General features: G+C 57.5%; 1 protein-coding gene across 6 annotated transcripts; it reads left to right on the plus strand.

Annotated features, from left to right (window-relative positions):
- Positions 1-877: 877 nt before the first annotated feature.
- Positions 878-25,107, plus strand: FMNL1 (formin like 1). 6 transcript variants are annotated; one of them, XM_074319547.1, is made up of 28 exons: positions 910-1,385; positions 9,734-9,817; positions 10,947-11,060; positions 11,727-11,800; positions 12,187-12,270; positions 12,645-12,782; positions 13,080-13,097; positions 14,636-14,744; positions 15,331-15,407; positions 15,606-15,699; positions 16,599-16,673; positions 16,992-17,102; positions 18,161-18,310; positions 18,845-18,946; positions 19,107-19,359; positions 19,611-19,901; positions 20,073-20,197; positions 20,867-21,069; positions 21,532-21,766; positions 21,933-22,001; positions 22,549-22,629; positions 22,711-22,840; positions 23,015-23,178; positions 23,425-23,526; positions 23,667-23,762; positions 24,033-24,153; positions 24,314-24,412; positions 24,646-25,107. In XM_074319547.1, exons 1-27 carry the CDS (start codon positions 1,257-1,259, stop codon positions 24,403-24,405), a joined length of 3,321 nt encoding a protein of 1,106 aa, XP_074175648.1. In that variant the 5' UTR covers positions 910-1,256; the 3' UTR covers positions 24,406-24,412; positions 24,646-25,107. The 6 variants fall into 6 exon arrangements, with proteins under 6 accessions (XP_074175652.1, XP_074175648.1, XP_074175649.1 ...); XM_074319546.1 differs by lacking the exon at positions 24,314-24,412 and having other exon boundaries at positions 1,109-1,385; XM_074319549.1 differs by lacking the exon at positions 13,080-13,097 and having other exon boundaries at positions 1,109-1,385.
- The last annotated feature ends 130 nt before the right edge of the window (positions 25,108-25,237 follow it).

Consider the following 25,237-nt stretch of genomic DNA (forward strand, 5'->3'; position numbering starts at 1 on the left):
GATATCAACACCTACCTTCCCTTGTCAGGATTAATGAAAGAAGACCCCTGGAAGTATTTCTGTAATTGTCAGACATCAGAGATTGTTATTCTCTAAGATGAGAGGTCCCTAGAGGTGACAGCATCAAGGAGATTTTTTTCCCTTCTGCAGTGCCTGCTCCTTTCCCAGCCTGGATGCAGGCTTTAATCCTCCTTTCCCAACCCCCACGTTTCTCCTTGAGACGCCGTAGTGGTCCCCACATTTTTGAATTCTGCCTTTTTCCACGGGCGCTCCCATTCTAAAACCACTGGGGAGGTAGGCAGAGGCGGAGTTGGTCCAGGGTGGAACAGGTCGCGGGGTCTCGGCTGGACTGGGTCTGCGCCCCCACCACCGCCCTGCTTTGGGGATTCTCATTTGCAGATGGTTCCCTCTGGTCCTCAGCTCTTCTCTGGGCTAAACAGAGGAGAGAAACAAGGGGTGGGGGGCCTGGAAGGGGGTTCCCACCTTTTCAGTTGGGAACCAGAGAGAGGGACTCAGCCATTGCGCCCCAGTGCTGTACTGTTATATGTCTCCAAGCCGCGCTCACAGTTACTGACAATCCTCGACTCGGAGGTTTGCCCCCTCCGGCCCTCAGGGTGACCCCCTTCACCCAGATCCCGCCAATCCCCCGGCTCAGAGCGAGCCGGAGCCTGCGGTTCTAGGACCCGGAGGCGCTGCCTTGCGCGCTGCCGCCTCTGCCCAGCCTCGGTCGCCTCCCGCTCCGGCAGGTGAACCGGCACCGGCCACCCCCTCTGCGGCAGGTGAAGCGGGTCGGCAGCCCCCTCCCCGCCGCGCCATGGCTGCGGCCGACCCCTGGCCAGCACCCGGCGCCCGCCTCCTCCCTCCAGCCCGCCCCCCTAGGGCTGGGTGCGTAGCGGCGGCGGCGGCAGCGAAACGCGGTTTGCGCTCACCCGGAGCGACAGCAGAAGTTAGAGACTCGCCGAGGGGGGAGCCCGCGCCGCAGCTTCCTGCCCCCGGCCCGGCCCTCTGGCCCCGGCGGCCTGCAGCCTGACTTCCTCCCCCCACCCCGCAGCTCAAAGCCGGGCTCCTCGGACGGGGCCGCCGCGATGGGACTCCGCGCCCCGGCCCTTGCGCGCCGCTGAGCCGAGCGTCCGCGTCGCCGAGCCTCTGCCGCCGCTGCCCACCTCGACCCCCCAGGCCGGGAGCCTCGTCCCGCGTCCCCCTGAAAGCTGGATTTCTCAGGTTGGAAGCGCCTGGCCGGCTGGGTGGGGACCACCATGGGCAATGCAGCCGGCAGCGCGGAGCAGCCGGCGGGCCTCGCCGCGCCATCCCCTAAGCAGCCCGCGGCGCCCAAGCAACCGATGCCCGCGGCCGGAGAGCTGGAGGAAAGGTTTAACCGAGTCCTGGTGAGTGTAACCTGCAACGCGCAGGGCACGGCGGGGGGCGGCAGGGGCTCAGCACGCGTCCCCGCCCCCGGGGATTCAGGTACCGCTTGGAGATCCCCGGCCCAGTGACTGCCCCACCATGGGTGGGACTGACGGTAGCTTCTTTCAGAGTGACATAGCACTCTCCCCCCAAAACTTTCTTCTTCAATCACCCAGTCTCCCTCCCCAACACAGCCCCGTCCCCCTGCGCTCCTGGGTCTAAAGGTCTAAGGAAAAATGTTCTGTGAGGAAGTTGGGAGCGGAGCACGAAAGGGGTTCCCGGGGCACCCCCTTTCCCCCTGCACGCACGCCCAAGCACCCCGCGCGGGTCTGGAGCATCTGCTTGTGTCTCAGGGTCAGAGACTGGAGGGGTTACATTTTTAACCTCCTGGGAGCTGGAGACTAAGTTTAAGGTGTTTGGTCCTGATTTGTTGGTGCCTAGGCTCCTGGGAGCCCCGTTGTGAGGTCACGCGGGAGGGACGTCTGCTATTCCCTAAGTCCAGGAGAGGCTGGCTGCCTGGGGGGTCTTCATCTTGGGTTTTCCCTCCTACCGATTGAAGAGATTAACGTTAGGAAGGGCGGGGGCAGGATGGGTTGCTCACTCTGGCTTAGGGTGGAGCAAAAGTCTGGAAGCGACCCCTCCTCCACCTGCTCCTGGGAATTGGGGCTTGGGGACTCCGCCACTGGGGAGGGAGCCATCAGCTCAGGGTGAGCCTAGAGGCAGTCGGGGTGTGTTTGGTGGGTGGGCGCTCCAGAGCATAGTGAGGCTCCTTAAGACCTGCTCCCTAAGTAGGGAGGCAGAAGTAGGGAGGGGGAAGGCCCACTCATTCTCACTTCCCTCTCCCCATCTCAGCCCTGTCCCAGGCTCCCTTCTCTAACGAATTGCCTGGTGGTCTGTCTGCTATCAGCTCCCTTGCTGGACACTGGGTGACAGGCGAATAAGGCCGTGCTTTTTCCCAGAGGCACTTTCCAGTCTGAGCAGGCTGGCACTGCAGGTCTGAGGGTGGGGGCCGAGGGAGGTGCAGGCAGCAGAGCAATGCCGGCTGCTGGCAGGGCTCACGTCTTATCCCTTCTACCTCCTTGACATAATTTCCTCTCCCCTGGCTGGTCGTTAGGCCGTACTTGCCAGATCCTCTACATGGCCCCTCTCAACAGTTCCTGGAAATCTTGGCTGCTGCCCCCTCCCAGGAGAAAGTCTAGGAGGGGTTTGGAAGAGCCGTGGGATGGGGTGTGGTCTGGTCTATCCTTGTGAAGGCACCTTGCTTGATTAGGGGAGAGGGACCCTGAGGGACACCTCACACTAGGCTAGGCCCTGAGCACCCATCCCTCCACCTGCTTCCCCTTCCCCAAACCCATGGCCTGTCTGACAAAGCTAAGCGGAGCTGAGCAGATGGGGGAGAATGAGGAGACAGTCTCTGTGGGCCATCTGGGGAGCCTGAGTTGGTGGTGGATCCCTGGACCCCTGCCAGTCTGATTGGGGGGATCCGCATCTGTCTTTCCCCCCAAGTGTGTGTTTATGGATGAGGGTGGGACAGGCTCTTAGGCTGAGGTCCAGGCCCCAGCCCCTTCTCTGTACACACACTAATGAGGAGGAGCCGTGTGAATAATTCAGGCCAGTGGAAAACCCAGAAGTCAAATGGTGAAGTTGTGATGCGTGTGTATAGGACTTGATTGCTCTGCTGGCGTTTTTTGGCCTTTGATCTGATTGGCGGAGCCTGACACTAAATGCCACTGAGAGTCCCTAAGTACCAGGATGTAGAGGGTGGAGGCCCTGTGATGGGTCTTAGAGGGCATTCTGGTGGGGAAAAGGGTGGAGGCTGGGTACAAATCTAGGGCAGCAGCACCCACTAGGGCTCAGCATCACCTCAGCACCCAGGAGCCCCAGGGTGTTTGTACCTCATCTCCTTCCTGGGGAGGGATCAGCCTGTCCCTAGTCTGTGTAGGCAGAATGGACTCAGCCCAAGGTCACTTGGCTAAGAACTTGGCTCCTCTCACTCCCCACCAGTAGGGGCATGAGCTCCACCCTGGGGTGACTGCTTGGTCCCTGCTTAAGGCTGTCCAGGGCTAAAGATTTGGCTACACCCACAGGCCTGGCAGTGGGTATTGCAGGGTACGCCTCCGTCTAAGCACTGCTCATTGGCCAGAGAGAGTCTAGTTGTCAGGGAATGTCTCAGGCAAAGAACCTCAGACTGCTGAAAATGATGGGGACCTCCTCCCCCAGAAACCCCCAGTCTTGATGGGAGAAGCACAACCCTCCCCTTGGGATCTAGTCACTTGGCCCTAGGGCACCTCCTCTTTTCACTTAAGCTCTGTCTTTTCATCCCTGGTAGGGAGTAGGATCCTGAAATCCTAAACCACTCCTTGGCTCCTGGCTGTGGGACCTATCTTGTGGGTGAGGGGTGCCCGCAGCCAGAAAGGAAATGAAGAAACTTGCTCTTTCCCCATGGGCAGCCTTTCTCCCATGCGAGGGTGGTGGTAGGGACTCCTTTTCTAAGGAGGCTGTGAGACAGGGGGGTGCCCCCGCTTAAAATGGAGGTGGGAAGAAAGAGCAGGTTGAACCAGCCTTTCTGGCTGCTGCCTTAGCCACAGCGAAGGAGCAATGGCTGCCCAGCGACATGGGCCTTCTGCAATGGTGGGAAACCAGCCCACCAGGCTTCATTTCGCCCTCTCGCTTCTCCCACGTCATGCTTAGGGCTGGGTGTTTTCCAGCCACTTCAGGCCTTCCCCTGCCAGAGTTAGGATTTTAGATGGCAAGGTACTCTTTCCAGGCCAGCCAGAAGTTCCATGCTTACGACTGGGCATAGGACATCCCTGACCTGTCTGGGCAGGGAGGAGCCCCTAACCTTGAGGCAACAGGATCAAGGAAAGTCACCTGGGTCATTGTGCTTGAGGCTGAGAGTGATGCTGGCATCCAAGAGGAGGCTGGAGCACTTGGAGAACAATTTGCCTGATGAAGCCTTGTACCCTGACCCTGGGGTGCCCTTAGCATGTGCCCAGGGGCATGGGCACTTGACCAGGCTGTATGGGGAGGTCAGGACAGCCCCAAGCAGGGTGTGGACCCTGGGATCCTGCTTTCAGTTGGACACCTTCCCCACTGGGGCTGGTGGTGAAGAGCAGGGATGAGTGGTTCCATCGTGTTGTCCGGGGATCGAGGCACTGCCACCTTGACCAGCTCCCTCTTCTGGGGTGTGGCAGACAAAGTTTTGGGGGCATGTAGCTGTGGGGTTGCTCGGGCCCTGTACCTCCTAATTCAGGGGTGTCTCAGAGGATCCCAATGGAGTTGTGGCCATGTGGTCAGATGTTGGGCTGGGCAGAGGCTGTGGGGTGACATTCCCGGCAGGCAGGGCTGGCACATACTGACCCTGGAACCTAGGGATGTGGTAGGCATGATTCACAGTGACATCTGGGGCCAGTTGGCAAAGAGCTGGGTAAGATGGGCAGGAGCAGGTGGGACTGCTCTTGAGGCCACCTCCACATTTTTCCTGGGAACTTGGAGCCCCAGAAGGTGGCTCGGGCCTCCTGCCTCTGAGAGGGGCAGGGGTTACTCATGGGAAAGGCAAAGGAGCTTCTCAGGCTTTGGGGTCATGAAGCTTGGGGGTTAAGTTTTGTCTTTGCCACTTGCTACTTCTGTGACCTTGAGCAAGTTACCTATCCTCTCTGGGCTTGTTTTCCTTATGTGTAAAGAGAATAATAATGGTATATGCTGGCTTCCTGGGACTACTGAAGGGAGTAAATGAATTAAGGGGATTAAATAGAGTGCTTAGCACAATGCCTGACACAGAGCAAGTGCTCAGTAAACACTCTCCCCTGTGAGGAAGATTTGGTCCTCTCCATCTTGGAGCCCTTCTAGGTGAAGGAGCCCAGACGCTGCCTCTCCTCTCCCGCACCCCAATTACCAAGACCAACCAAGGTGGCTGTATTTGGCCATCACGGACCAAGCTGCCCTCCCTACCACTATGCAGGTCAGCAACAGTGGGGCTGAGACTAAAAACTGCCTGGTGGCCGGAAACCACGAGAGGGAGGGCCCACCTCTGCTGGAGGGTGGGGCAGCAGCGGTGCTAACGGTAGCTGTGTGCATATGGGGAGCGGGTAGGGAGGCCTCCACTTCCCTCTGAGAGAGGGTGTGCTGGGTGGGGGGGTTCCCCAGTGAGTAAGAGCTCAGTGTGGGCAACAACAGGAAGCGTAGGGTGCTGGGTGACAGGAAATAGGGCTGGCTGTTCCTGGTTCCTCAGATGAGGGCCGGGGGCCAGGCTGTCTTCAGAAGACCCTGGGGGGCCAGGACACACATTTTGCATTGACCTCAGTGCCCCCTTCTTCGGAGGAAACTGTGTCTTCTTACCAGTTTGCCAGCCAGGTCACCTTGGGCAAGCGACCTCATCCCTCTGTGCCTCAGTTTCCCATTTGTGAAATGGGGATTGTAATAGTATCTACTTTGCAGGCTTGCTGTTGAGGCTTACATGAGATGTAAAACATTTAGAATGGCATCTAGCACAGAGCATGTGTTTTGGGAGCATTTATTATTATTGTTGTCATTGTTCTCCCACCAGCCTGGCACTTATGGGCAGTGCCTGCTACCCTGGCTCCCACCCTGCTTGCCCTTGTCCCTGCTGTGGGAACCCTTGAACCCTGATGGGAGAAGATGTTAGCTTTTTGGAGTTCTCGGCACGTGATCCTAGGCCGATTACCCAACAGCCCTCCTCTAAGCCTGGAATTCCTTAGAAGAGCCCCAGAGCATCTATATGCTGGAATTTTTTAAAGTGGATAAAATTGATTGTTTTTGGAGGTGCACCGAGAGTTCCAAAACCAAGGTTGAAGCCAGACAGAGGTGGGGGGGGGGTAGATGGATTGGGAACTAGGAGTTGGGGGTCAGGGCCACTTCTAGGCTCAGCAGGCTGCCGAATCGCTGCAGGGCTGGTCTGAGACTGGGATTGGTGGCCAAGTTCAAGGGCATCCTGGGGCTTGAAGGGCCGGGCCTCATGGGGAGAGGGTGGGCAGATAGGTTGGGACTAGTTTCAGCTCAAACTGAAAGTAAAACAAGGGTGTGGCTGTGTCCAGATATAGACGGAACCCTTCAGTCTCCAGGGACGCCTACCCTGATGTCAGCCTTTGGGGGAGGTGGTATAAGCCCGCAAGGGGCTGGTCTTAGGTAAGCCAGGCTGGAGGCCCCTCTGGCACCCAGGGACGTAGGGCCAGGGAAGGAGGAGGCTGATCCCCACACATCCTAATAGTAAGATTGGGAAATCAGCTCCTTTTCTTGGCTACACCCTAGAAGATGAATCCTATCTCCTCCTCCCTCTGACCCAAAGCATTAAGGGCAGCAGGGAAAGGCGACTGAAGGGTCAGTTCATGTTGGCCAAGCATTAGAAACAGGTCTGTTTTATCTGGATGTTTTCACTAACTTCTGCTCATCACACGACCCCCTCACCTCAGGGTCGTCCATGGACTCCCCCAGCCCCAATCTGTGAAATGCCTCTTTGTTGTGGTGTGTCACCAAAGAGTATTATCACATCAGAATGCAGCTTCTTACAGTGTGTTCCCAGGAGCTCTGTGAGTCTGTGAGGCAGGAAGGAAGTGTGTCCATTTTATGGAGGAGGAAGCTGAGGCTCAAGGAGCAAACAATTCAGAGCTGGTGGGCCCAGGGCTGGGTCTCCTGAATCTCGCTTGGGTCCCTCCAAGTCACAGCGGGCCCTTCCCCCTCACAGGAGACGAGTGAACTCCCCACACATACCCCTGAACTTCCCTGTCCTTTCCCCGTACTGTTTGAGCTGTCAGCCAACCCCCTTGTCTCCCATTGCTCAACCCCACATGCTGCCTCCTGGCTGAGGACTCTGGGTCTGGGGGTCTGTTCTGGATTTTTAGAATGGCCTTACCCCACCCTGAGTGAGTGGCACCCGCTGGCCATTCTCCTGCTCCCTCGGGTGCTCGTCTCCTTGGTGGGCACAGCAGAGGAACAGCTGCTAATTAGCGCTCAGCACTGTCAGAGCTATTTCTGATTTTGAAGCCTAAATTTAGCCCGTCTGGCAGGCTGGCGTGTGGGCCCAGGGGCCTGAGGAGGCCCAGGTGGGGAAGGGGCAGAGAGGCACCCTGTCCTCTGCCACTGTTGGGCCAGATGTGCCAGCCCCAGCAGAGGCCTCCCCCTCCCCACTAATAACCATGGGGCTGTCCTGAGGGAGTGGCCCGGGGCGCTGGTTCAGAGTCAGCTCTGGGCTCAAAGCCCGCTCAGCATCCCTCTTACTGGCGTCGTAACCTTGGGCAGGTCATTAATCTGTGCTTGCACCTGTAAGATGGGAATAATGACTGTGCTACTGATGATGAGGGTGAAAGGCAGTCATCTGCCCTCTGGGCTCAGAGCAGTGCCCAGCACGGTTAAGCACTCAGGCAAAGCTGGCTCCCATAATTTGGATCATTATTATGATTAGTTGCTGCCTCTAGAAGTGCCACTGGGGCCATTCCAGGAAGCAGACAGGTCCCCGGGGTGGGTGAGGGCCCGCAAAGACCCATGTCGGTAAGTGGCTGTCCCCTACAAGGCTTAGATGCTGGGGCTCAGCTACCCCCCTCACTTGTCTGTGCCCTCCTTCCCCCTCAGCCTTGCCCTCCACCTCAGCCCTGCCCCACCCTGGGTCTCTGTGGGGTGAAGACAGATTAGGAGAGATGAGAGAGGGAGAGCGAGAGCAAGAGGGAGAGCGAAGGAGAGGGAGAGAGAGGGAGAGCAAGAGGCCAGGGAGGCCCTGGCTCAGTAGGACCCCCGAGGCCTCTTGCTGGGCCGCCCTTCCCAAGGTGGCAGGATGGCAGGAGCAGTTAGTTCTGGCTTTTGGCGGGCTGGGGGAGGGTGGCAGATGAGACAGTAGCAGTTTCCTCAGTTGGGGCTCACTTTCACAACGGGGTAGAGGAATGACGTATCCCCATGCCCCGCCAGCCTGGGGCGGGGGCAGGTCTGGTGGCTGGGTATTTTCACCTCTCAAGTGGGGCCCCAGCAGGAAAGCTTAGGCAATGGCGGCTGAGAGCACCTAGCTTCCTGTTGTCAGGGCCTGACAGTGTCAGGGGAAAGCAGTGATTTGGGGCATGAGGTCTGGCTAGAGCCCCAGACCTAGGCCCAGCACCCCGGAGAGGAAGCTGGCTGAGAAGCCTGGGGTGGATGTGGCCCCCTCTCTGCTCCAGCTGTGGTCACATGTGGCCACGTGACTGAGGATGTGTAGTTTGAGCCACTAGAGAGGCAGAGGCTTCCTCCCACATCACCTGTGGAAACTTGGAGCTTCTTGAGAGCAAGAACTGTCTTTTGGGGTCTGACACATAGGAGACGCTCAATAAACCCAGGGTTTACTGAATTGAGGTGAACTGGCATTGTCTTCTGGGCCTATTAGGGAGACATGCCAAGGCCTGGGGGTCCAGGGAACTCCTAGTGCTGGCAACACCTGGTGATTCCACAGCCCCCAGTGGGACCCTATGCCTGCCCTGTGGGGGAGAAGCTTGAAGGGTTGCTGCACCCATGTCATGTGTGGCGGCGGAGGACCCAGGCAGGACAATGGAGGGGAGTCCCAGCCTGGGCCGCCAGCACCACAGACCCAGTGTGCTGGTTGCTCTCACCAGGTCCTGTGGCTGGTGTCCTTCCCCTGGAATCCCCCTCACCGCCCCCAAAAACAAGATGTACTTACTTGGAACTCCCTGCCCTTCTGACTTCAGTTCCCTCAGCCTTTCCCCACCTTCCTCCTTCCAGAAGTGACGCGGGGGGCGTGGCTGGAGAGGTATGGGGAAGAAGGCTGCTATGTGCCATCCTTGCAAGAGGTTTTCTGGTGTTCATGAGACACTGGTGCCCTGGGCTGGGACTGCACACATATGGTGCCTGGTGGCATGTGGGAACGGTACAGTGCACACCTCGCCACCCTTGGGCCTGGCTGCAGATGCTCCCGTTAGCATCCCGCCCAAGTGGGAGAAGAGATGATACCTGCTTATTGCATGCGGGAAATGAACCCAGAGGTGGCTGAGATCCCAGGAACTTAGGCTGAGAACCCACACTCTGCCTCCATGCCAGCTATACCAGGGAGGTGGTATGGGGAGCACAGAGCCCAGGCCCCAGGGTCCGAAAGACTCAGATTCAAATCCCAGTGTCACCCTCTAGCTGTTGGGCCTACGGCAAGGTACCCTGTCTCTGGGCCTCGGTTTTCTCATTGGCTCCCACTACTTATGTCCACGGGTGACGGTGATGAGGATTCATGTGTATGACTGACCTGCTAGGGAGCTGGCTCCTGGTGGGTTCCCTGAAGATGCCCATGCTTCTCCCCCATATTGGGGCCCCAGGCTCAGGGTTTTTACCTTGTCCTCTCCCTCCCCAGAACTGCATGAACTTGCCCCCAGACAAAGTCCAGCTGCTGAGCCAGTATGACAACGAGAAGAAGTGGGAGCTCATCTGTGACCAGGTGGGTAGCAGGCCCCTCCCATTCTCAGGGTGCCCTGCACTGGCCCGGCTGGGGCCACCATGCTGTCCATCAGGCCAAGACCCTGCCCAGAGACTGCAGCAGCTGGGGAAAGTGTTGGGAGTGCAAGGCTCCGGAATCCCTCTCTCCTGGACATGGGCCTCTGTGGAGACCTTATGAGTCACCAGTAGGGCTGGGTCTGCCCTCTGGAGAGGTGGTGGGGCTAGTCCATGCACTGGCCAGTGCGGCAGGGGTTGTGTCACCATCCCTGCTGAGCTTCCTGGAGCAGCTCTGGGATGAGGAAGAGAGGAGGCAGCCCCAGAGTTGGGACATTTTCGTTTGACCCCCAGGGGAGGTAGGGAGGAAGGGGGAGGATCCCCGTCCTCCTTTTATGTTGGGTCCAGAGGAGCTGCTCCCCAAAGTCGACCAGTTCCCAAGTGGCAGAGCAGGGACTAAAAGCCCTGTCTCCTGGTGCTTAGTCAGGTGCCCGGGCTTGCCTCCTTCATGGCTCACTGGCTGCCCCGGCCCCTCCAGCTTCTAGGGCTGCTGTCCATGGTAGCAGGAGGACCCCTCCCACTGCTGGGGTGGGGCGGGGCCTGGCTGCCCCAGTGATTCAGAGGGAGGTGGGCCTGTGGCAGTGGAGGCTGCGGGTGCAGAGTGGGGATCAGGGAGTCTCCCCTGGGAGCAAGGGCTGGGCCTTCTGCTGCTGCTAATGGACTAGGATTCGAGGAACTGGCAGGACAGGAGTCTCGGTGGGCGGGGGGTGGGGAATAGGGTGAAGGGAGGAAGGGCTGGGCTATGGGGAGAGAGGGTGGGGGCTGGGAAGGTGCCACCGACTGGCTGGTCTGGGTCCCACTACCAGGCTGGGTTGTATGGCAGGACTGTTGCCTCCACACTTCGCCCTAAGGCTGTGCTAGGCCTGTGGCCTCTGAGGCACAGTGGGAAGGGAAGCCTAGGCCCAGGGCTGGGGTCTTTTAAAGTGGCCTGGTGGATCGTTTGATTAGGTTTCTAGTATGTCCCAGGGCTCTTAAGCAATCTGGGACCTCAAGTCAGAGCTGAGAATGGGACCCTGAGACAAGGGCTGGCCATTTGCCCTGGCTGGTTCCCTGTACACCCCATTCCATCTCCCTAGGAGCGGTTTCAAGTCAAGAACCCCCCTGCAGCCTATATCCAGAAGCTGAAGAGCTACCTGGAAACTGGTGGGGTCAGCCGAAAGGTAGCAGCGGATTGGATGTCCAACCTGGGGGTACACGTCTCCCCCTTTTTGTCTGTCTCTTTCCCCCTGCACCTTCTAACCTTCTAGGATCTGGGCAGCTGGAGTAACTGTGTGTATTCCCTGTGGGCTTGTGTGGGTGCATGTGTGAGTGTGTGTGTGTTCATAGCGGACTGAGAGCTCCCTGGGAAGGCACTTGCAACAGGTTCCTCTGCAGATCCTGTGTGCTCACACGGGCACACCTGCGTGTACGTGTATAGGTGTGTGCGCTCTGTGTGTCTGTGCTTAGATGGGCATGTACTTTTGTGTCCATATATGGATGTGTGTACCCTTGAGTCCATGTACAGGTGTGTGTGTACGTTTTATCTGTGTACCCAGGGTGCTTGTGTCTGAATGTGCATATGTGTGTGTGTACCTGGGGTATTTATGCTTGAATGTGTATGTACTCCCAGGTATGGGCGTGTGTGTGCGCTGCATGTCTTTGTAGGAAGGTATCTGAATGCACCCTTCGTGTCTGTGCATGGGGGAATATGCACAGCCTAAGAACGACTATTCTGTTGGGCAGGTGTTTGGAGGTGGTGGGGGAGGCTGAGCGTGAAAGGCCGGTTGTGGGGGGAGAGCTGGCTGCTGCCTCAGGGCTTGATGGGCCTGTGGGAGGCCGGGCTCCACCCACCGGACTCCTCTGTTCTTGGCCTCCAGTTTAAGAGGCGAGTGCAGGAGTCCACTCAGGTGCTGCGGGAGCTGGAGATCTCCCTGAGGACAAACCACATTGGGTAAGTGAGGACTCAGATTTACCTTTGGGGCACCCAGCACAGCTCTGCCTCCAGGCAGCCCCTGGGGCTTCCCTTTGCTGCTCCCCTGCCCACCCCCGCTCCTGGCACCGGCTGTGCCTGTGAGCCACCTATGGGGTGGGCGTCCAGGACAGCTTCCCTGCCTCCTCTCCTACCCATGCTCTGCCTGCCCCTTGAGTCATGATTGGGCCGTGGTTCCTGTCTGAGCCCCTAACATCCCTGAGCCTCACGGCCTTCTGAGGCTGCAGCTGCTCGGTGTCTTCCGGGGCAAAGGGCACCCCAGGGGCCCTTGGCACGCCTGTTCTATGCGCCCAGTCTGGGCAGGGCCTCCTTCTTGGCTGGAACTCAGGGAGCACTGTGCCCCACAGGTGGGTGCAGGAGTTCCTCAACGAGGAGAACCGCGGACTGGATGTGCTCCTGGAGTACCTGGCCTTTGCCCAGTGCGCTGTCACGTAAGCCGCCTGCCCTGGCCCGCATGCCGCTCCTGAGTCTTGATCCGTGCTTCCCTCCCTGCACCTCTCCCACTTCTCTGGCCACTTCCAAGCAGTGCAGCCAAGCCCACCCATGGCCCTGAGCGATGCCTCTTCCTGAAGGCTTGCCATGGGCAGGGAGGGATGTATCCCAGGATGGCCAGCTGGGACCTGGATGGCTCACTCTTCTGTTCCACTGTTCCCTCGTCCCCTACTATGCCCAGCACAGTGCCAAGAATACAGCCTCCTCCTCCCACTGCCTAGTCTCTCCTGTAGAGCTCTGTCCCTTAATTCCCTCCACCCCTCCCTTAAGTGCCCCTGCAATGTTGGCCTCCAACCCTACTCTGACCCCCCAGATATGACATGGAAAGCACAGACAACGGGGCCCCCAGCTCAGAGAAGAGCAAGCCCCTGGAGCAGTCAGTGGAAGATCTCAGCAAGGGCCCGCCCTCATCTTTGCCACCACAGCCCAAAAATCGCCACCTGACCATCAAGTACGTGGGACCCATGGCAGGGTGATGGGGAGAATGGAGAATTCACCCCTAGACTGCTGCACCAAACGAGGCCCACCCTGGGCCCTTGGGGATAGTGGGAGGGGCAGCCTGGCATTGGGGATCAGAGTAAGGGCCTCAAATAGGGTTTGGGACACTGGTGTGTCTATAAGCCTTCAGGGCCACGTGGGCACCTAGAGGCTGGAAGCTGGGTGGGTCTGGAATAAAGAGGGCTTTCTGGATGAGTGGGACCCCTCGTATACCCATCTAACCCCCTGTTTTCTTCCATGCGGCCTCCAGGTGTCCCCCTTCTCCCCGGTATGTAGCCATCTGGGGGCAGGTGCATGCCTGGTCATCTCCTGGGTGGTGAGAGGGTTGGGTGAGGCATTCAACTGACCTCCTGGGTTCAGCTGCTGCAGATAGGTCACCACACCCTAACTCAGGGCACCCTGTTGGGAGATGGGGAGAGGGAAGGAGACGGCCCTGGAGCCTCATGTGGAAACCCAGCTTCTCCTCGTCCTACTTTGGGTCTAGGGGACTAACTTCATATTAAGCCCCAAACTTTCACAATGTTGCTTTGTTCATTCATACATACATTGGACAAAGCATTTACTATGCATCACGCCTGGTGGCAGGTGCTCAGGAGAGATTACCATGCCCTTGAGAACCCTGGGTCCAGTAGGGGTCAATGTGTGATAGGCTGTCATGGAGGTGTGACGGGGAGCGCTGAGAAGGGAGGCAGCCACTGCCTGGGGTAACAGGAAGGCTTCCCAGAAGAGACAGCACCAGAACTATGTTTTGTGATGGATCTAGGCTTTACAAGCAGAGATGGACACAGGGAAGGCATTCCAGGTAGAAGGAATAGCATGAGCAAAGACTCAGAGGCATAGTTGAGCAATGAGAGAAGAGCAGTGATGAGAGAAGGGCGATGTGGCAGGCAGAGGAAGGAGGTGGGGCCTCACAGTGTTGTTGGAAATGTGACAGAATTGTCAAGAGGACCTGATGAATAAGTCACAATCGGCAGTTCTGCAACAATGAAAAAAATCACGTTTTTAAGCAAAGAATTATCAAGCATGCTCATGTAGCACTTACTATGTGCCAGGTACCATTCTGAGCTCATTTCATAGTCCCAACAACTATCAGGGAGGTACTATTGTTACCATGTTCCCCCAAAATAAGACCTAGCCGGACCATCAGTTCTAATGCGTCTTTTGGAGCAAAAATGAGTATAAGACCTGGTCTTATTTTACTATAATATAAAACCAGGCATTATAATATAATACAGTATAGTATAGTATAATACCGGCTCTTGTATTAATTTTTGCTCCAAAAGACGCATTAGAGCTGATGGTCCGGTTAGGTCTTATTTTCAGGGAAACACGGTACCATTCCTGTTTTACAAATGAGGAAACTGAGGCACAGGGAAATTAAGTACGTTGCCTAAGAAGTGGTGAGTTGGGATTCGAAGCAAGGTAGTCTGAATTCAGTCAGCCTCTCGAGATGGAGTATAAGCCCATGTGGCCGTGAGCGCCACCTTGTGGAGAGCATTTCCATGGCGGTTTCCAGGCTTTGGCTGGGTTTTCTTTCTACAAGGCTCTCCATCCCCGTAACACAGTAACCCTTCTTAATGCCAAGATATTGTTCAGCAGCTTTGTTTACCCGACCCCCTTCTCAGGTCCTCCCCAGCATGCCAGGCCCCAGGCCTAGGGTCTCAGGAGGCCTCCCTGTCCTCAGCTGGCCTCTTTGGTTGGGTAGATATGCTGCCCTCTTTTCCTAGAGGCCATCTGAGTGGTGGGGGGAATGGGAAACAGGGTTTGGGACTCTGACTGCTGCTGCCTCCTCCCTAACCCACCCAGGCTGACCCCGGCCCACAGCAGGAAGACCCTGCGGAATTCCCGCATCGTCAGCCAGAAGGACGACGTCCACGTCTGCATTATGTGCTTGCGTGCCATCATGAACTACCAGGTTGGTCGGCCGGGCCTGTCCTCACCAGAATCTGCCTAAGCTGCGGAGGTTCTGGGACCAACTATGCCCCTATCCTGTCCCCCAATGGAGAAACCTGGGGATCTGGGCTGTTGGCTCAGGATCTTGATGCTGAGGGGAAGCCCAGATTTCTGACCCTTCCTGGTCAGGTCCCCTCGAGCACCCTGGACATGACTGGCAGCCTGGGTATGCCTCAAGTGGGGACTCAGGCATACCCACCAAGAAAGGCTGGACACCAGGACCAGGGCGAGAGCAGCTCTGGGTCATTTCGTTTGGAGGAGTGATGGTGAAACTGGTCCTTCCTCACTCAGCCGGCCTTTGAGGACTCACTGTATCCAAGGTGCTGAGTCCTGACACTGACTTTTGAACAGACAACGGTATTTAATAAGAAGGACCAGGCTCTGGCTGCCGTAGAAGAGGTTGTGGGTAGATATAAAGAACTTCCTAAGCTTGAAGGCAGTTAGAGACCAGAACGGCATGGCACTGCCAATGCCGGAGGTGCTGGGCAGGAGGGCGCTGGCAGTCCTGGGTGTCTGCCTGGAGGAGCTAACCTCTCCCCTCTCCCCAGTCTGGCTTCAGCCTTGTCATGAACCACCCAGCCTGTGTCAACGAGATTGCTCTGAGCCTCAACAACAAGAACCCCAGGTGAGGTCCAGGCTCCTAAACTTTTTCCATATCTAGACTTAACCGCTTGCCTACTCTGTCCCTCAGTTCTCAGGACTACTTCTCAGGTTCATTCTGCCCTACCACCCGCTTCCCTGTCCTCCACGAACCAGACACATGCCCACCCTTGCTATTGGGCCTGCCTGTTTTCAAGGGACAACCTGCCCCTTCTCTCCCCAGAACCAAGGCTCTGGTGCTAGAGCTGCTGGCAGCTGTGTGCCTGGTGCGGGGAGGACACGACATCATCCTTGCGGCCTTTGACAACTTCAAGGAGGTACTGGAGGCCCCCATCTAAAGACATACTTGCCCTCTTAGTGTTGCTTAGAGCCCGGATGCTGGCAGTTGTGGCCTCTGCTTGGGGCAGCTGTGGACATTGGGTGGGCATTTGGGGAACTTAGGGTGGGGACAATCTGGGATGGGGAAGCTCTGAAGGGGAGGTGCAGAATCATGTAGGGACACTGCCTGGGGCAACAGGGACAACTGCGGGCATCTGCTGAACCTGCGAGCCTCTCAGCCTTGCCAGCTCCAAACTGGACTTGATCCACACATGTCAGAGATGCTGCCTCTGGTTAACCAGTTCTCAAGAAGTAAATGCTTGAGAACATGATGCAGAACGCAGCATGTGGTCATTCATTTTGTTAACGAATAATTTACTGAGCACCTACTATGTGACAGGCAGAGTGGGCACTTGGGATATACTGGCAAACAAAAGAAATAAGGCAGCAAAAGACAGATAGAGAACCTAAGTAAGCAAATTACATAGTGTGTTAGAAACTGATAAAGGCTACAGGGAAAACGTCAGGGATACGTGGGGGAAGAACTGATTGCAAGTGGTTGGGAAGCCTCAATGAGAAGGTGAGCTTTGAGCAAAGCTGTGAGGGTAATGAGGGGCTTGGCATGGTGGCTGTCTCAGGTAAGAGGACACCAGACAGATGGATCAGTACGTGAAAAGACCCTGAAGTAGGAATGTGTCAGGACGCCAGTGTGGCTAGAGTAAGTGAGGGAGAGAGCTGGGAGAGATTCAGAGGGAGTGGAGGTTTTGAGCAGAAGGGTGACATGGCCTGACTTAGATTTAACTTGAAAAGAGCCTATAAAGGCACAAGGGTAACAGCTGGAAGATGGCTTAGGAGGTGTGTCACTGGGGCCTCAGTGACAGCCATTCTCTCCACCTAGGTGTGTGGGGAGCACCACCGCTTTGAAAAGCTGATGGAATATTTCCGGAATGAGGAAAGCAACATTGACTTCATGGTGAGCTCAGGAGCCCAGCCTGGGCCGGTCCACTCTAGGTGCAAAGTGCAGCCAGAGGCCTGGGTATCGGCCCCTGCAAAGTATGAGGACTGAGTGTTTGTTGGGCGAGGGATGGATGTCAGAGAGGGGAAGTCTGGAGGGAGTGGACATGGAGAAATATGGGTAGGAACAAAGCTGGGGTAGTGGAATGAGAAATGTACAGAGGGAGGCCGACTTGGGAGTAAATGTGTGTGTATGTGGGGGGGTGGGGGTGGGGGAGCGGACAGCACTGATCCCATCCAGAGGATCAGAGACCTGTTCATGTTCCCTGCTGCCTAGGTGGCCTGCATGCAATTCATCAACATTGTGGTACACTCGGTGGAGAACATGAACTTTCGTGTCTTTCTGCAATATGAGTTCACCCACCTGGGCCTGGACCTGTACTTGGAGGTGAGCCCTGTACTCCGCGTTACTCCGTGTTCCCCCCACCCCGGACTTAACCACTTGCCCACTGCAGAGTATGGCTCAGTGGTTAGCAGCACACGTGTTGGGGTCAGGAAGACCTGGGTTCAAATCCTGGCTCTGCCACTTCCTAGCCCATGTAGACAGGTCTGTTCTCTCTGAGTCTCAGTTTTCTCATCTGTAAAATAGGAGAATCATAGAGATAATAATGACTAACTAGGATGGTGTCTGACACATAATAAGCACCTAACACCCATGGAGCTGTTGTTGCAGGTACTAGAACAGGCTCTAGATGGTCCTGGGTCTGGTGCTGGGAGCACATAATGAGGAGTGCAGATAAACCGGGCCAAAGTGAGAGTTGGCTCGTACTGGATCGGTCCAGGTCATGGAGAAGTTCCTTGCCCTAGGGAATATGGACAGAGGGACTTGCTGCTTCCTGGCCCAGCCTGAGCAGAGACGCTGTAGCTTTCTTCTCGGACTCCTTGGGAGGCTTCCTGGAAGATCAGGGTCTTTGGGATTGGATTTATGAAAGCCAGGATTAACAGAAGGTGAAAAGCAGGCTAGGGTGATATATCCATACAATGGAATATTATTCAGCCATAAAAAAGGAATGAAACAATGATGCAAGCTACAACATAGATGAGCCTTGACAATATTGTGATAAGTGGTTTCTTTATATAGGATGTCCAGAATAGGTAAGGTCTTAGAGACATAAAGCAGACTGGTGGTTCCCAGGGGCTGGGGGAGGAGAGAGGAAAGAGGATGGGGAGTGACTGCTAACAGGGACAGAGTTTCCTTTTGGGGTGATAAAAATGTTCTGGAATTATATAGTAGTAATGGTTGTACAAACTTGGGAATGTAATAAAAACCGCTGCATTACGTAGTTTAGAATAGTGAATTATGGTATGTGAATTATAGCTCAATAAAAAATAAAGAAAAAGCAGGCTAGGGCTCAGGACCCTTCCTCTGGGCTCTGGTGGTGATGGGGGGGGGTATTGGAAAGATCCCTCACACCAGGCCTCACCGGTCCTTTCATCTGGGGACAGAGGCTTCGGCTCACAGAGAGCGACAAGCTGCAGGTACAGATCCAGGCATACCTGGACAATGTTTTTGATGTGGGCACGCTGCTGGAGGACACTGAGACCAAGAATGCTGTGCTGGAACACATGGAGGAGCTACAGGAGCAGGTGACCCTGGTGAGAGCTGCTTCTGAACCCACTCAGTAGGCCCACAGGGCCCCACACTGGCATCAGGCACTGGGCCTCAAACCCTGGTTCTAGGGGCGAACTGGGGATGGCTATCTGACTGGCCCCTGAGTTTGACCTGAATCCAAATCCTGAATCCTCTGAGTGTCTTTCTCAGTGAGTGTTCATTGAGCTTCTACACTGTGTTGGACCTCTGAGGAAGGCAGGCCCCCTCCTCTCCCAGTGCTTGGACCCCAGGCCCTGACTTGGATGGAACCGAGAGCCTGAGGCCCCTCCCAGCGTAGTTTCTTCTTCATCTACCTCACCCATCAGTGGTGCCTTAGTTTTCCCTCCTGAGAGAACTTAGTGGCCTCAGTGCCTCACCCATTTGGGTTCAAGTGCCAGGCTTGGCCCACCTGGCACCCTGGGCTAAGCATGCAGGAAGCCTCCCCCAGCCCTCCAGGCAGGCATGCCTGATGCCGCCCCCTCACCGGTGGTGCCAGTGCCCAGCAGCGGGTGGGAACTTACCATGTGCTGGTGCCACAGCTGACAGATCGGCTTCGGGACGCGGAGAACGAATCCATGGCCAAGATCGCAGAGCTGGAAAAGCAGCTAAGCCAGGCCCGAAAGGAGCTGGAGACCCTGCGGGTGAGGCTGGGGGCATGCGCCCGCCGGGGGTGGGCTGGGCTCCCAAGAACAGACCAGTTGGGGGTTCTAGGCTTGATACTTCCCTCCACTCTGGAAAGAGGATGGGGCTCTATATACCAGGCCTGCTGGTGGGCACTGACCTCTCCCTCGGTGCTCACAGGAGCGGTTCAGCGAGTCGACCCCCATGGGCGTCTCCCGGCGTCCCCCTGAGCCTGAGAAAGTGCCTGCCCCTGCCCCTGCACGGCCCTCGGCCCTAGAGCTGAAGGTGGAGGAGCTGGAGGAGAAGGGGTTAATCCGTATCCTGCGGGGGCCCGGGGATGCTGTCTCCATCGAGATTCTTCCCGTCGCTGTGGCAACTCCAAGCGGCAATGATGCCCGGACTGCCGGAGTACCCACCAGTTCCCTCAGCCCAGGTGCGCAGGAGTTTCTAGCTGGGTGGGGTAGGGTGGGGGAGCCAGGGCCTGGAGGGGGGGCCTAAGGACACCAACCGTAGGGAGAGTTGAGAGAGGTAGGTTTGGGTTGGGTTGTGGCAAGGTTCAGGTAGATGAGCGTGGGTAGGAAATGGGCCCAGTGCGCATGCGAACAGCGGGAAGGCGGAGGTGAGACCACCTAAGCCCAGAAGGTGACTCTTCCCCTCCCTGTTCTCGGTTTTCGCTGGGCTCAGATCTCCCACCTGCAGCAGATCCGGTTCCGGGAGCAGCAGCCCCACCGCCTCCGCCTCCACTGCCCAGCATTCCCTCCGAGCAGGAAGCCCCGCCCGTGGCGCCCCCACCCGCCCCGCCCCTCCCAGGCAGCCCCGAGCCCCCGCCCCCACCCCCACTGCCCGGACAACTGCCCGCACCCCCGCCACCACCGCCGCCTCCTGGCATTGATGGGCTGGTACCTCCGCCGCCCCCACCGCCTCCGGGAGGTCCCTCTGATGCCCTTGGAGGGCCCAGCCCAGAGATGGGCCCAGGTGAGTGGACCGCCCAGGGCTGGAGGATGATGGAGGGTGGGGTCCCCGCCTCAGTGTCCTGCAGCATCCTGCGCCTCCTACTGCCTCCCGCCCGCCCTGTCTGGGCTCTGGTTTCCTCTAGCCACTTCACCCCCTACTACCCCAGTACTCACCACTCCCTCCTTATCCCAGGAGTGAAGGCCAAGAAACCCATCCAGACCAAGTTCAGAATGCCACTCTTAAACTGGGTGGCCCTGAAACCCAGCCAGATCACAGGCACAGTCTTTACTGAGCTCAATGATGAGAAGGTGCTGCAGGTGAGTGTGGACCTACTTGGTGCCAGTGTGGGCACCAGAGGAGGAGGGGACTTGCGGGGATCATGCTGGGCACTAGGGGTGGTTATCTCCTCTCCTCCATCCCGTTTCACAGATGAGGACGTGGAGGCCCACGGATGGGCATTAAGCCAAACTGGATTAGTGCATCTAGTAGGCAGTGTATCCTGACTCCCCTGAGGGCTTTCCCCTCTATGTCTGCAGACAGGCACATCCCTTCCCCAAGGCTGGCTTCTCTCTCCTCCTCTCAGGCCCCTCTCCCACCACCTTCTCACAGACAAACAGGGCTTCAACCCTTCTAATTTCCATTTTCAGTTTTCCGAAAGGGTTGTGTTCTCTGGCCGCCAGGACCTTGCTCATGCTGTTCCCTCTGCCTGGAATGCCCTTCCCTTTTCCCTTTTTCACAACCCTGGCCAAGTCAGCTCTTCCTTCCGCTGTGATGGCTTGGGTCCCCTGGGCTTGGTGCCACTCCTCCTCAATGTTCTCTCTGCTTCCCTTATATTCCCCATCAGGGCCTGTGGTCAACTTGGGTTACTGGTTTGTTTCTCTGCCAGTGGCTTGGTCAGAGCTGGCTAGGTGACTCTGGCACCTAGCAGAGTGCTGAGCCAGGAATGTATCCGACCCCGGCCCCACCTCCTCTCTCTGTGCCCTCAGGAACTGGACATGAGTGAGTTTGAGGAGCAGTTCAAGACTAAGTCCCAAGGTCCCAGCCTGAACCTCAGTGCTCTCAAGGGTAAGGCAGCCCAGAAGGCCCCCAGCAAGACCACACTCATTGAGGCCAATCGGGCCAAGAACCTAGCCATCACCCTGCGCAAGGGCAACCTGGGGGCCGACCGCATCTGCCAGGCCATCGAGACGTGAGTACCTCTGTCCTGGGCTTGTGGGCAGCCCAGCCCCTCAGCTTGGCCAGGGTCATTAGGCATCCTAGTAAAATAGCCCCAGCTATGGGACAGAGCCCACCAAGCTTCATACCAGCCCTGGTCAGGGAGTAAGGCAGGGAACCTTGTTCCCATTTTCAGGCTGAGACACTGAGGCCATACTGTGAGTTCATGCTGAGACAGGTGTTCCCATTCCCTCTCTACCTCATTACCCAGCTACGGGCACTCAGGCTTAGGCATTTACAGCTAGGCGTGTGCCACTGATTATGATGGGGGCCCCAGGCTTCCCAGCTGCCAACTTTCCTTGACTCCTCTGATTCCCTGAAGCTGTTGGCAAGTAGCAAATACTGAAGTCCATTTATTCAATCAAGGAAGGGGAGGGAATAGTCCTCCTCTCAAGAACTGATGGGTATGGAGCTACACCTACCCCTCTGCCCTCAGGTATGACCTCCAGGCCCTTAGCCTGGACTTCCTGGAGCTGCTGACCCGCTTCCTGCCCACGGAGTATGAGCGCAGCCTCATCGCCCGCTTTGAGCAGGAGCAGCGGCCGATAGAGGAGCTGTCAGAGGAGGACCGCTTCATGCTGCGCTTCAGCCGAATCCCACGCCTGCCAGAGCGCATGACCACACTCACGTTCCTGGGCAACTTCCCGGATACAGTGCAGCTGCTCATGCCGGTGTGGGCGGGGCAGGCAGGGCAGTGTGGGTGCAGCCTGGGCTGGGGACGGGCAGGAGGCCCCTCCCAGCCTGGGCTCCAACAGGGCATTTGGGAGTGCTTGAGCCTCCTATGGGCTTGCCCCCACCCTGCCCCAATGTAACTTGCCTCCCCTGTCCCACCCCCAGCAACTGAATGCCGTCATTGCAGCCTCAATGTCCATCAAATCCTCTGACAAACTCCGCCAGATCCTGGAGGTAGGGCAAGAGTCTGGGAGGTAGGGTCCACCCTTGACTCCTTGCCTGTTCTGGGTCATGTGAGAGGGAGACCCTGGCCCTGCCTTGCACACCCAGGATGTAACAGATATAATGTTTGTACCTCTCACGTGCAGGCTCAGCATCGGGGTTGGGGGCCATGTCTACAACAGCGCACCTCAGACCCTGCCTAAGGGCTCAGCCCCTCTGGGGGTTACTGTGTGAATAGCAGAACACCCACACCTGCTCAGTGGAGTCTCAGGGAACCAGTAGAAATGGCTTTTAGAAAGCAGCAACCCCACAGCCTAGTAGGGGATGTTGGCAGCACAGTTTTGGGTGGGAATAGCACGTGCCATGGTGTTAGCCATGCACGCGGCAGACATGTACACATGCATGTACATGTGTCATGGATCCGAGGGGTCTATGCAGGAAGGCAGTGGGGGCTGAGTGTGGGGCTTGCTCTTTGCCACCTTTTCTGTGCAATTCATACTTCAGGGGAAACGGTTCCTCAGCCCAGCACCCTGCTGAGCTCTCCCCTTGCCTCTCCCAGATCGTCCTGGCTTTTGGCAACTACATGAACAGCAGCAAGCGTGGAGCAGCCTATGGCTTCCGGCTCCAGAGTCTGGATGCGGTAAGGGGCAAGAGGAGGGGTCCCCTGGCCTGGGGGATGGGACAGGGCTGGTGGCCTGTGGCTTACCAGGTCCTCGTGCAGCTGCTGGAGATGAAGTCGACCGACCGCAAGCAGACGCTGCTGCATTACCTGGTGAAGGTCATTGCTGAGAAGTACCCACAGCTCACAGGTTTCCACAGCGAGCTGCATTTCCTGGACAAGGCCGGCGCAGGTAGGGGGGCGGGCACAGGTAGGGGGGGCCCGCGGCCTGCTGTTGGGTGTGGGGAGGGGCTCAGCCCTGGGGACTTCCATGGGGGGGGGGAGAAAGCAAGGGACCACAGGATGTTTGGCCAGGAATGCTCCACTCTGATTCCCTGCCTCTCCACTGGCCCTCTGCCCCGCTCAGTGTCCCTGGACAGCGTCCTAGGGGATGTGCGCTCCCTGCAGCGAGGCCTGGAGTTGACCCAGCGGGAGTTTGTGCGGCAGGATGATTGCACGGTGCTCAAGGAGTTCCTGAGGACCAACTCGCCCACCATGGATAAGCTGCTGGCAGACAGCAAGACGGCGCAGGTGGGCTGGGGACGGCCCTGCCCTGGAGGTGGGGAGGGTGGGGTGAGGTATGAAGGGCTACCTAGGTGGGATTGAGTAGCCAAGGCCTAGAGGGGCGTGCCCACAGCAGACACCTTGGGGGATGGCATAGGAGGACAGGCCCCCTGCCAGGAGGAGCAGAGATGAAGTGGCTGATGTACTGGAGGTACAGAAGTGGTCAGGCTCCGAGGGGTTCATGCTGGTGGGACTGACAGGCTGTGCCCACAGGAGGCCTATGAGTCTGTGGTGGAGTACTTTGGAGAGAACCCCAAGACCACGTCGCCCTCCATGTTCTTTACCCTCTTTAGCCGCTTCATCAAGGCCTACAAGGTATGTGTTTCTGGGGGGGACCACTGCAGGGCACTGCAGCCTCTCCACGTGGGCAGTGGGAGGGGTGGTGGCTGCTCTGTCTGGGGAGCGGGATAGGTGACGGAGGCCTCTGCTCATGGAGACCCACCTTGGCCCCTCAGAAAGCTGAGCAGGAGGTGGAACAGTGGAAGAAAGAAGCAGCTGCCCAGGAGGCAGGCGCTGACACGCCGGGCAGAGGGGAGCCCCCAGCACCCAAGGTAGGCAGCTGGCACTGAGCTTGGCTCTGGGATGCAGTGACGCTTGGTGTCCTTAACCCAAAGATCTGGGCCTTCTCTACACCCTCATTTTTACTGATATCCCTGCCCAGGATGAGGACGGTGCCCAGTAGCCTGGGTTGGGAATGGGTTCCTTCTGCTTAAGCCAGCGCTGGGGTCTTGCTGGGGGGTTGGGACCAGACAGATATGGTTTGGTGGGGTGGGGGGGAAGAGTCCCAGAGCTGGAGCCATATACCCTTGTCCTCCCTCCAGTCCCCACCGAAGGTCCGGCGGCAACAGATGGACCTCATCTCTGAGCTAAAACGGAAGCAGCAGAAGGAGCCACTCATCTATGAGAGTGACCGTGATGGGGCCATTGAAGATATCATCACAGGTGAGGCTTGGCCAGGCCTGTCCTGCCCTCAGTCTGTCCTGTGCTGTCTTCCATCCACCCCCACCCACCTGGGGGTCTGACTGCCTCACTGCCTCTTTGCTACTTTTCTGTCTGGTTTTCTTTTTCCTCTCTCTCTCCCCTCCTCCCTCCCAAACCTCAGTGCTCAAGACGGTGCCCTTCACGGCCCGCACTGGCAAGCGGACATCCAGGCTCCTCTGTGAGGCCAGCCTGGGAGAGGAGATACCCCTCTAGCCCCCAGGTACCCAGACTGCCTGGCCTCTGATCCCAGTTGCTGCCCATAGCCCTGGGGACCCTGGTGGGGGGGAACTGAGTCCTGCTGTGTGTTTGGAGGGGGGGGTGTCTGGTAAACATAAGCAGATCCCCTTCCACTTGCACACAACCTGGGTCCCTATAAGAGTGAGGTTTGGGCCGTGGAGTGGTGGTCCCAACCCTAGGCAGACTCCTGAAGGGTAAATGTGTCTCCTTTGCCAGATCTGCGGAACCAGCCCTACATCCGTGCAGACACAGGCCGCCGCAGCGCTCGCCGGCGCCCCCCTGGACCCCCCGTGCAGGTCACCTCTGACCTCTCGTTGTAGTCTCTGTTTCTGCAGATGGACTATGGGGGGTGGGGGACGGGGGGCAAGCTGGGGTTCAATGAAGTGGTCCTCAGCTCGGCTGGGCCGGGCAGCCCCCTCTGCCACTGTCCCCTGCCGTGGGCCCACCACAAATGGACCAGCGCACCCTCATCTTGCCACAGGGGGACAGCATTGCCAGCCCTTCCTCTCCACCAAATGCTGCTTGCAGCACCCCCTCCCCCCAATAGCCATACTGCACTTAGCCTCAGTGGGAGCCTGGCCCATAACTTATAAAGTGCAACCTTGCCCCACCCCCAGCTCCAGCGACTCTCCATGGACCTTATTTTTATACAAGATTAATAAAGATGTTTGCAAAAGATCTGCGTCTGCTCCGTTCCCCCATCACACTGCAGCCTGTTTCGCTCAGCAAATGCTTTACTTGTACAAGTTCTTCATAGCAGGTCTCTGCAAACAGGCTGGTGAAGGGGAGAAGGGCTGCTTCTGCACTA

This window comes from Rhinolophus sinicus, linkage group LG15, assembly GCF_036562045.2.
Source record: "Rhinolophus sinicus isolate RSC01 linkage group LG15, ASM3656204v1, whole genome shotgun sequence".
Lineage (NCBI taxonomy): Eukaryota > Metazoa > Chordata > Mammalia > Chiroptera > Rhinolophidae > Rhinolophus > Rhinolophus sinicus.